General features: G+C 42.1%; 1 protein-coding gene across 1 annotated transcript in view; it reads right to left on the reverse strand.

Annotated features, from left to right (window-relative positions):
* The window catches only part of LOC105468192 (transmembrane protein with EGF like and two follistatin like domains 2), a 249,456-nt gene extending 241,961 nt beyond the window's left edge, over window positions 1-7,495 (reverse strand). The window contains exons 1-2 of the mRNA XM_011718234.3: window positions 6,903-7,495; window positions 4,459-4,568 (exon numbers count right to left, since the gene is read on the reverse strand). Coding sequence (XP_011716536.1) covers window positions 4,459-4,568; window positions 6,903-7,074 — 282 coding nt within the window. The 5' untranslated portion in view covers window positions 7,075-7,495. The remainder of the gene's footprint in view (window positions 1-4,458; window positions 4,569-6,902) is intronic.
* Between the last annotated feature and the right edge of the window lie 4,052 nt (window positions 7,496-11,547).

Consider the following 11,547-nt stretch of genomic DNA (forward strand, 5'->3'; position numbering starts at 1 on the left):
GAATTTTGTTCCAAAATGGGCTAACCCCCACACTAGTGGAGTCAATAACTTGACACACGGCCGGGCGCGGTGGCTCAAACCTGTAATCCCAGCACTTTGGGAGGCCGAGACGGGCGGATCACGAGGTCAGGAGATCGAGACCATCCTGGCTAACACGGTGAAACCCCGTCTCTACTAAAAAATACAAAAAACTAGCCGGGCGAGGTGGCGGGCGCCTGTAGTCCCAGCTACTCGGGAGGCTGAGGCAGGAGAATGGCGGGAACCCGGGAGGCGGAGCTTGCAGTGAGCTGAGATCTGGCCACAGCACTCCAGCCTGGGCGACAGAGAGAGACTCCGCCTCAAAAAAATAAAAAAAATAAAAAAATAACTTGACACACTAGAATGTATGAAATTCATTTTTGCTACAAATTAATAAAAATTATGTGAGAAGTTTTTCATAGGATTTATTGCTTATTTGATTAATATAGGTTTTTTGAGCTGAGATTTCAGCATCTAGAAGCTCACGTATGACTTATGTTTTATATATTGCCAGCCCCTTCCACAGAGTCTGGCATGTAGAAGGTGCTCAACAGATGTTAAGTCAATTCTGTTATATTCCCAGTTGTCAAAGGCTTAAGAAGAATGGCTTGGGATATGGTATATTTTTCTTCCAAAAAGGAAAAAAGATTTAAAAAATCTGCATATGTTCCAATCCTTTGACCATTCCATAAGTAATTTTTACTTTTCTGTGATTTATATTTCCTTAAATGTAAAAAAAATTATGATTTTAAGAGTCGACAGGCCTGTGACTATGGTGGAAATGACTCTGTGTGCCTTCCCAGGCTAGGTCACTAAAGGATATAGCTTCTACCTGGCTCTTTCTTTCTCTCTGGATGCTTGACTTTGAAACTCAGCCACTATGCTATGAGGAAGACAAAACTTACCCATGCAAAGAGATCAACATGGAGAAGAAGAAGGTCTTCAGCTGACAGTCTGACATATGAGTGAGAACCCTCAGATCAGTATAGCATCAAGCCTTTGAATTCCCTCCCCTCACCATCAGCTAACGCCAAAGAGAGTAGAGGTGAGCTGTTTTGATTAAGCCCTGCCAAAATGGCAGATTCATGAACAAAATAAATATTCATTGTCTTAAGCCACTAAGTGCTGGGCAGTCTGTTACACAGCCTTAGTAATAAGAAAATTTTAGATCTAAAGCATGACTTATTAAAAAAAAATTTAGTATTTGAATTAGGTAATACCTGAAAAACATAAGGCTTCATAATATTTTTAAATTATAAAGTAGTTATTGATCATTGCATGACCAGGGCTATCTATAAATATCTACATGTATCTCCCTTCCTTTTTCCCTCCCTTTCTGCCTCCCTCCCTTCCTTCCTCCCCACTTTTATTCTTATCTATCTATCTACCTACCTACCTACCTACCTATCTGTCTGTCTATCCATTTACTGTCTCCAAATTTTCATCCTCATACTTACTGGGCTTAATACCTGGGTGATGAAATAATATGTACAACAAACCCCCATGACACGTGTTTACATATGTAATAAACCTTCACATGTACCCCCAAACCTAAAATAAAAGTTTTAAAAAGGGGAGAGAAAACAATCATCTCACTGAGTTGTGAGAAATAAATGAGATAATATGTTTGAAGGATAGAAATCAATTTATTTAAAATCATCTAAGAGAGGTGAAGACTAATAATGTTTACTTTAGTGTTCCAGTGATAAGGCAAATTGTAAACATTATAGATATAAAAATATATGCCCATTTCTCTTTGAAATTTATCTCTCAGCTAGAAAGACTATAGACTGCAGGCTGGGTGCCATGGCTCATGCCTGTAATCCTAGCACTTTGGGAGACAGAGGCAGGTGGATCTCCTGAGCGCAGGAGTTTGAGACCAGCCTGGGTAACATGGTGAAACCGCGTCTCTACTAAAATACAAAAAAATTAGCTGAGAATGGTGGAGTGACCTGTATTCCCAGCTACTCGGGAGGCAGAGGCACAAGAATCGCTGGGAGACCCAGGAGGTGGAGGTTGCAGTGAGCCAAGAGCGCACCACTACTATCCAGCCTGGGCGACACAGCAAGACTCTTGTCTCCAAAAATTCCAAAAAAAAACAAAAAACAAAAACAAAAAAACAAAAACAAAAACAAAAAAAAAAAAAGAGGAATGCTTGCTTGTACCTGAAAAGGCAGCAGAGAAAGAAACAGAAGTTTAGAATAATACATAGGAAAATAGATTTTCAATACCTCTCCCTTTTTATCAGATACTAGGGCTAAAATAACAAACACCAAAAAACTCAAATTCATGTATTGGAGAAGATGGACTCAAGAGACTCTTAGCTTAAAATATCCTATTTATTATTCTTCATGCAACTTATACTTTTCTTTGATCTTCAATTTAATTCAGCCACTCTATATTCTTGGTATGTGCAAAGTCTACATTTTCCACTAGGGAGATGTTTATTTTTTCTTGCCAGATTGACAACTATTGCAAAGCACAAACTAATAGCAGTAGTAATACACTAGTACATTTCAAATGCCACAAGGATTACAAAAAGCAAATTTACATTTTAGTTTCTTACTCAAACTTGCATTCGATGCCACTCCCCCATGGATTCCACTTAACAATTATTTAAATTAATGCTAAACATAGCTGACTGACCAATGTATGAAAAACACACATATTTTTGTTGATAAAAGTTTTACCAAAATCTTCCGTAGCACGTATAAAATGAAAACAATTCCTTTAACAAGAAGATTATTTATTTTCATTTTGCAGCTTTACAGTTCTGTTCCTTTAGAGTTCTGTCAACCCCCCCCTTTTTTTTTTCTCCTGGTGAAATCTTAGAACCATGGCTTTACACTTCAGGAATGCTTTTCCCGGTTCATTTGATATTTTTTATGAGTTCATTTCTTTTGTCTATCTATGGTTATGAAAATAAGACAAATTTATGGAAATCAAAAAGGGAAAGAAGGAAAAATTCACAAAATTCTCTGGGCCTTTAATTAATGATTTATCCAATTGTGCTTTTTTCCTGTTTAGTTAACATTTGGTTAAGTATGAATTGGGGAGTTCTCATGCTCTATCTCTCTCATGTAGTTCATTGAAAGTACATAATGACATTGTTTAATGTGGCTGGAGACCTTAGAAGTTGATGTTACATGCATATTAAATATGCATGAATATGTTTCTGACACTATGGTATGGTCTAAAAAACTGTACAGTCACAGCAGTACTCACCCACCAGGAGGTGGTGCACTTTACAAATATCAGTTGTCATATTATGTTTCTTAGAAAGAAGAAAATAATGTCTAAGAAGGTTTTAGCATTTCTAAAAGCTACTTAAACTTTATTTAAATGTGAATTCTCTTCTTAGTGGGAGGTCAAATTCAATCTAAAATATTTAAATTTCATCAATAATTCTAAATATTACCTATTAAACCAGATATCTAGGTCTAAATTTGAGTTTAATGTTTTTATTTGTTCTATATTTTTTTATTCTTAGAAAAGTTTCCCTTATCTCACATGTACTTTTGTTTATGTGCATATTTCCTGGTTGAGTCATACTGTCGGATTTTAAAAGTATTTTTAAAAGTAATTTAAAATGCTCAAGGGCAAATATAGGCTATTGGTACAACACCCATGCTACTTGAAGTTCTACATGATTATATGAACATTTTGAGAGGAAAAGGTTTATAACGTACATGGTGGAAAGCATTTGTTAGCTAACGAGCATCCTAATGACATTAAAAGTTCTATCTTTAATATATACTAGTAACCTAGTTTTGATGATGCCAGCTTTGTTACTTAAAATAAATTAACACAAGAAAAAGTACATCTTCCTGATGTTCATAAAATAACTTGTGGATCTAAATGCTCTTTTGGATTCCTAGGGGATTCAGTTCTAATTGAGGGTGGTACCTATGAAAAAGCCGACATATATTAATTAATAAGTTCCATGATTTCCAAATTAGAACAAAGTTTTGAAGTTACACTAATAAGGAGCTAACTTAAAAACCTAGTCAGGTTGCAAGGGCAATAAAGGCCAAGATCATTAAAACAGATAGCAATAAGATAAAAAGATGATAGTTCCCATCAAAAAGAACAAAAGCACAAGTTCACACTTTTTACCCCCTACTTTGACTATTATGCCCAGTCAATTCACTTTTAAAATGATGCTAGAAGGGTCAGAGAAACATAATTTTCTTTGACATCCCAAAAGCACAACCTGAAGCTTTCTACCTTCAGTGGCATTTATAACTTTGGCATATACATTTCTCCAAAAAGTATATGTCTTCTTGACATCAGTTGGCTCTCTTGCCAGTACTTTTGCTTGGTGCCAGCTTCCCTCTTAGCTTGCATAGCTATAAATTTCCAAGTGATAGGCTGTAAAGGGAGATCCCTGCTTTGCAGTCTCATTAATGAATTAGAAGATGCAAATATAAGACTTCTTACCTTGAACTGACAGACGCAAGTCACAGTGTCTCCAATTCTTAAACATTCCCCATCAAATTTACAGGTGTTGGTGTCACAGAGGAAGAGATCATTTTCTCTGTCATCATAACCTCAAATTTAAAGAGAACACTCCAGTCATTAAAACATGTTACAGATTTTTAACAAAAAACACTATCTTGAAGCTTTAAAATACTTGTTCTAAATTTTAAATCCAACAACTATAGCTGTACTGCAAGGTCACCATCTACTGATAACCTCAAAATCTAGTTAAGTGATCAATATTCGTTTCCATTTTCCACAATTCTTTTCTAGTCAATTCTCCTTTAATATCCTTTTCTGACAGTGCTATTTTTTAAGGCTTCATTAATATTGACAGTGGTGCTTAACATTTGCTTCCTGTTTTTTTTTTTTTTTTTTTTTTTTTTTTTTTGCTCATTAGGTGGACAATATTTATGACCACAAAACTCCATATTTTGGAAAAGAGCTAGTGATGATCTCTGAATGCCCTTTTACCACTTCCCCATCTTTAATTGTTCTTTTGCTTCAAGGACTGAAACAAACGCTTATTTGAAATTTATCCAGACAAAGAGGAAACAAAGCCTCAATAATAAAGATAAACAGGCACAGTGTTTTCTGTGATGGTCTGTTTGGCTCAAATGAAGATTGATCACCTCTAAGTTAACAGGGGTGGGAGCGGGGTGTCAAGTTCTTGACAACCTATCTGCAAAACCAGTTTATTCTCTTTAGTTTATGCCGTCCCCTTTAAAATATCTGGCAAATATTGAATTTCTTGATTGCAAATGTCAACTTCACATTTAAGTTAGTTATTTCCTAAAACAATGCAAGGGCTAGGAATGAAGCAAACCAGTCTGTGTTGGACTACAAAGCCATCAACATTTCCAAAAACTGATTTTGCAGACTCATAATTATTGCTATAATAAAGCATCTAAAAAGTGATTAGACAAAGCAAAGTGAAACTTATTCTTTCAAAAACAACACACATGTATGCATGAATCAAGAAGTTACAGAAACATGTTGAGTTTTATTAAAATGCCAAATTTAGAAACTGCCAAAAAACAGAACAATCTATTGACCCAAATCTAATAGGGTTGCACATCGCAACTTGTCTTTGTAAAGGATAAGTTAGAAGGATGCATAATAATTTTCCTTTTGGCATTTACAGTAGTAATAACTAGGAACTATACAGGCTTTCACCCTATGAGTTACAGTTGGTCATTCCCTCCTCTCTAAAGTTACATACACTTCAGCTCACATACATCCTTAAAGCCACTTTATTCACAGCCAGATTTAACTACAGCAAAATTATATTTACAGAAGATGAAAAATTACATACACACTTGCTAAAACTAGAACAGACCACACCTAGGGGACAATACCCAGGCATGTTAACGGAGTTTAAAATGCCAAGGAAATTACACCACAATTCTGCCCAGTATACTACAGGCTGTCAAACCGAAATGCTATGCCAGCTAGGAGTGCAGCAACTCCCATTCTCTGGCCCTATTTAATTAGGAAGCTTCAGCAGAGCGAAGCCTGCCAAGCTCTTGCCGTCAGAATCTGAAGGAACCCAAGCGAGCAAGTAGAGTGCTTGACCCACTCCACGGAAGCCTGTCCAGAAATGGAGGAGTCAGCGCCCACTGAGGTCGGTTCCGCCCTCGGCTAGCCTACACGGAACCTGACCAGCCTCAGTTATGCCCACTCCAGCCTGGGAGACCCGCAAAGTGTTCTTTTTCTCAACTTCCCTCTACTAGGGTAGAGGGAAGGCTTAGGGAAGCAAGAGAGGGGCATAACTGGAATGCAAAACCAATGTTTTTTGTCGCCTAGAAGAGAGGGGGGGGGGAGAGAGAGAGAGAAAGAGAGAGGAAGAGAGAGAGAGAGAAATTGATTATATTGAAATCCAGCTCCTTTAGAATCTGTGTGACCTGGTCTTGAATGGGAGACCAGTGCGCCCTCATGGCACCTTTGCCAGGAATCAGCGATTCCCCTGCAGTCACCATTTGATTTATTGCTTTCTCGCTCATTCTTTCTCATAAAGTTATTTCTTCCTCATCCTACTAAGACTTTTTTCTTTAATGATGACAAAGCTTCTCTTTTTGTGTTTCCCCTGGGATTGGTGTTCTTTCCAGTGAACCCAGAAAACCATCCCGTGTAATATTTCTCAAAATTCTCTCAGCTCCAATGTAAGCGCGAGCATGCAAAGGTTTCCTGCTACACCTGCACTTTCTACCCATCCCAGAACTACCCCCTACCTCCGGGCCTGGAACAGTTCTCCGTGTTTCTCTGGATAGAGGTGGGTGGTCTTAGGAGTCTAGGGCAGTAGGAGGTGAGGGGCTGAGGAGGCGCGCTAGGGTAGGCTGGTCTGTGCTGGATACGCGTGTTCTTCTGCGGGGTTAAGGGGTCGGGGACGGGGGTTCTGGACTTACCAGAGCAATTCCAGCCGGTGGGCGTTTGGCAGTCACTTAAGGAGGTAGGGAAAGCAGCGAGCTTCACCGGGCGGGCTACGATGAGTAGCATGACGGGCAGCAGCAGCAGCCAGCAAAAGCCCTCGCAAAGTGTCCAGCTGCTGCACTGCCGCGGGGACTCCCACAGCACCATGACTAGTTCGCGCAACTCTGCAGCAGCAAACGGCTTCCGAGGAACACAGGATCGCGGGGGCCGGGCAGCGGACTACTGAGCATCCCGCGGACGGCGGCAGCAGAAGCGGCGGCGGTGGCAGTGGCACCCGGCGGGGAAGCAGCAGCCAAACCCGCGCATGATCTCGAGAGTTTCAGCAACATCCAGGGACTGGGCTCAGCCCCGGGAGCGAGAGGGTCGTCTGCTGAGAAGCTGCGCCGGAGACGCGGGAAGCTGCTGCCATAAGGAGGGAACTCTGGGAAGCCGGGGGACAGGAGGAGACGGGAGTCCAGGGGCAGAGGAGAGGAGCCCGAGGAGGCAGGGTGGAGGGAGAGTCAAGGCGCCCCGCAGCCCGGCAGCCGCCTATCAAGCTCTGCCGCCCGCATCCCTCTGGCGTTTGGGAAGCAGCAGGTCCTCAGCCCGCCCGGGGTCACGTGGGAAGAGACAGTCGGACTCTGATTGGTGGAGCAGGATGCAGGTCCCGGGAGGGAGGGGTCGACGAGGAGGTGCAAGGATGCAAGGAGGAGGCGGCCGCGGAAGCCACAGATGGGCTCGCTCGCCGGGCGCCGGCCCGAGTGGGGCTAGGCGGGGCTGGCTCAAGTCAGAAGCTCGGGCTTCATGGTGGGCTACCCGCATACTCATATACCACTAGCCTCACTCTCCGCTCCAGGACGCCCCCTACCGAGGGCAGGGTGCGGACTAGCGCCTCTCTTCCGCGCGTGACCCAGGGCAGCGAGCGCCGGCCGCGGCTGGGAGGCGTCTCTGCGAGCTGGAGATGGTGGGGGCGGAGGTGTCATAGGAGCAGCAGCAGCAGGGCAGAGAGGGGCGAGCCGGCGCGGGAGAGGGCGTCCCGCTGGCGCCCAGTGCTCCAGCGTGCGGGAGCGCGCCGCCTAGACTGTAGGGGGATGCAGGCTGAGAATGTCGCGGCGGAGAGGCCAGGAACGTTTTTCTAGAGATTTGCAGGGAGGAGAGGGTGAGAGGCGATGGTGTTAGAACCGCTCTGGCCGGCCTGGAAGCAGCAGCAGCATCTCCCACAAGAGCCTGCAACCCCAAGGCTGCTCCCCGAGCCAGCTCAGCCGTCCCGGCAGGCGCTCTCCTTCCTTCTCTCTTCTCCCCTCTCTCCACCCAGGCCCCCCGCAGCTCCGACCCAGCCCAAGCGGCCGCAGGTTTGAATCCCTCTCTCCGTCACCCGCTCCTCTCCAGCCCGTAGCCTATTCGTGTGTCCACCTGGGAGGTGCGGTCAGATGTGTTTGGAAGGTCAGATTTGGGCGGGACAAGTGGTCTGAGAGGAAGAGAAAGGCTCCTCCGCATACACCGCGGGTAGGTTGCCGGGAGCATCCGCCAGGAAGCGGCGTCCCGGAAGGGGAGAGCGGGCTCTGTTTTTTGGCTCAGGCAATGGCCCTGCGTGCCTTACGCGGGTCTTTGCCGGATGGCCGGTGACCTGGGGCGACGAGAGAAGGTCTAACTCGGCAGGAGTCTCTGGCTCTGCGCGTTTCTTTCCTTCGCTCCAGCGGGCACAGGGTAAACGGCATAGCGGGACCCGCCTTCCGCCTGCTGCATTCTTCAGGCAGTTAGACATACTCTTTAGCCTAATGGAATTTTAGTCGCCAGTAACGGGACCGAGAGCTTTCCGGGACAAGGGTGGAGAGGAGCATCTTTCTTCCGTGACCGGGGTCACTATTGCAGTCTCAGTGTTTTGGAGGCCCCACATGGAAGAGTTTTCTTTTTTGTGTGTGATTATTCAGTGATTCCTGGTTTTTATTCCTTCTTCTCTCCGCGCTCCTTCTCTATTCCTCTCTTTTATTCTTCTTCCTTCTTTTCCCCCAGTTTTCAAAAGCCTCCAGATCCTCCCTTTTTCTATTTAAATTTTCCTTTTGTGCCCCTCTTTCTGTGTCCTCTGAATTTAGGAGAGCATTTAATAACATTTAACAGGCAATTAGTGTCCATTCCCAATCACTTAAAAGAGGCATTAACATACTTTGAAAACGGGACTATCTATCCTTTGCAGACACCACCAGAAAAACAAATTGTACCCGAGTAATCCTTTTAAGTACTTTAACCTCCAACCTCCTCCCACTTGCTTGCTTTTTAACTTCTCCTTTGAGAGATGTGATCGTGCAGCACCTCAGTGCCTCAAAGAAATCTCCTTTTTTTTTTCCTGTGTGAAATCCATCCCTTTATCTTACATCTCCGCCTCCGTCCGAGACTGTCCCCTTCCCCTCCCACCTCCAAAGATTTCTGAATCTCAGAGTCTCTCACTCCTGGCAATTAAGCAGCAGATCCCAGCATTCTAGTCGGTGGCATCTCACTCCTCACCGACGAAGACTCCATTAAAACAGATCAATTTGACCAGACGTTGGAGGCATCAGAAAATCGGCTTCTAGACAGAGCAGCTAAATTCTTTAAGGAAACGGAATACGCATTAGATAGAACTGCCAACTAATACTGCAAAACAAGGAATTAGAGATTTCTTTCGCTACAGGCTTTCAGCAGAGAAGGAAACATAAATATAGATCAAGATTTAACAACTCTACAGCACAGAGTGAGAACATGTCATTTTCCATAGCAAAGATGGTGTGGTAACTAATCAAGCTTATGAAAATAAGTCATGCTTGAAACTAAAGGCAAAGTCCTTAAATGTGTTTATGCAGTAATTACGATAATGAAACAGGACCTGCTAGGATTTCAGAGCTTGGCTATATAAGTAGAATTTTACAGAACCTCTTAGCAGAGGAAAACTCTTTTTGAATTTTCTGCTAAGTAAATTTTTGGCATACTTTCTAATAATATATACTCTTCCTAAGACGTTTTGCCGAAAGTAAGTTAAAACTCCAAAGGAGTTAATTACTGGTTGTGACTGGTTAACAAAAGCAGTTGCTTCCACAGAGGTCCTTTAAATTATTAAACAGTGTGAAGCAAAGCCTTTTCAATGGGAATGCTGCAATTTTATTGCACTTAGTATGTACTTAGTGTTACAGTGCCACCAAGAAACAAATTCTGAAACTGGCAAGCACCACCAAGTGGCAGAAGAACATCACTCATTGAGCAGAGAATTGTATTATTGAATATGTAAATAAAAATATATACATTATTTAGACTCGTCACTAGGTACCAAACAAGTAGACAAGACTGCATTAGCAATTGGATTAGTGCTTTAACTTTTCCCCAACAAGGTGAAATCGGTTTACCTATTAGAATTAAATTTAAGTTTATGAATTGTACTTTGCATTGTGTATTATATGATTACTAGTAATACGACACAAACGTACCGTGCATTTGCAAAATTCTTATTTTAAAATACTATACCATATTTATTTTCAATCTTCTTGAGCTAGGATACTTTATTTGTGGCATACACACTCTAGAATTGATGCAGAGGGGTAGAGTCCAGTTGTTAGATTTTCCAGTAGAAATAGCTCAGAGATATTTTCTCCAGAAAACTTAAAAACATTTTGGTTTTTTCTCATGGAAAGAACATCAATATAAAGGGTGAGATTACTCACAGCTTAAGTCGGGGGTTTGGAAGTTATTCTTCAACAAGAATAGTTTAAGATAAATAAATGAACCTGGGAAAATAAGATACACTGCCAGTCAGAACTCTATCTCCTTCATGATTTCGTACATTCTGATTGTTTCAATAAAGGTAAGATGTATCTTTTGCTTCTTAGGTGTCAGGCATTGTGCCATGGAGGATATAACATGTTATTTTTATTTAATCTTTAAAACACCCCTATGAGACAAAGAATATTGTTATCTCATTTTACAGAAAAGGAATATGGCTTTGAAAGCATCAGGCAACTTGCCCCATGAAACAAATCTAGTCAGTGACACTGCTGGGACTCTGTGAAATTCTGCCTGACTTCAGAGCACAAGACAAAAGTCACTAATTTCTTCTCTATTGCTGCCTGTTAGCTTCTGAGAGAGGAAGCTAACTGGGAACGTATCAGTTCTGTCCATGATACTTCTTTGTCTGCTCTTTCTGTGGAGCAGCAGTAAGGCCCAAATGTTAATTCTCAAACTTCAGCAATAAGATCCAGTGATTTCTGAACCTGGTTGATCATATGAATACCGTGAGAAACTCTGAAACAATAGACAAATTCCAAGTCCCACTATCAGGGATTCTGAAAATCTGGAGTTGGGCCCTGGGATCCATATTTTAATACTCATCCTTGTTGGAGAAGTAAGGTACCACCTATACCTATATGACAAATGAAAGGATACCTAGAGTTTTGCTCAGTTTTCACAAAGAGATTTCTAAGCCAGATTAAAAGCTTATACTCAGTATAAAGATGAGCTGTTGTACATGTCTCTCTCTTTTTATGCATATGTTCACCAAATATGTATTAAGCTTCTAATATTTCTGATACAGTAACTTTGTGACTGTAGACAATATCCTCATTTGTAAAATGTGAGTAATAACAATACCTGCCTCCTGGGCTTGTTCTAAGGATTAAA

The sequence above is a fragment of the Macaca nemestrina genome, chromosome 11 (assembly GCF_043159975.1).
Source record: "Macaca nemestrina isolate mMacNem1 chromosome 11, mMacNem.hap1, whole genome shotgun sequence".
NCBI lineage: Eukaryota > Metazoa > Chordata > Mammalia > Primates > Cercopithecidae > Macaca > Macaca nemestrina.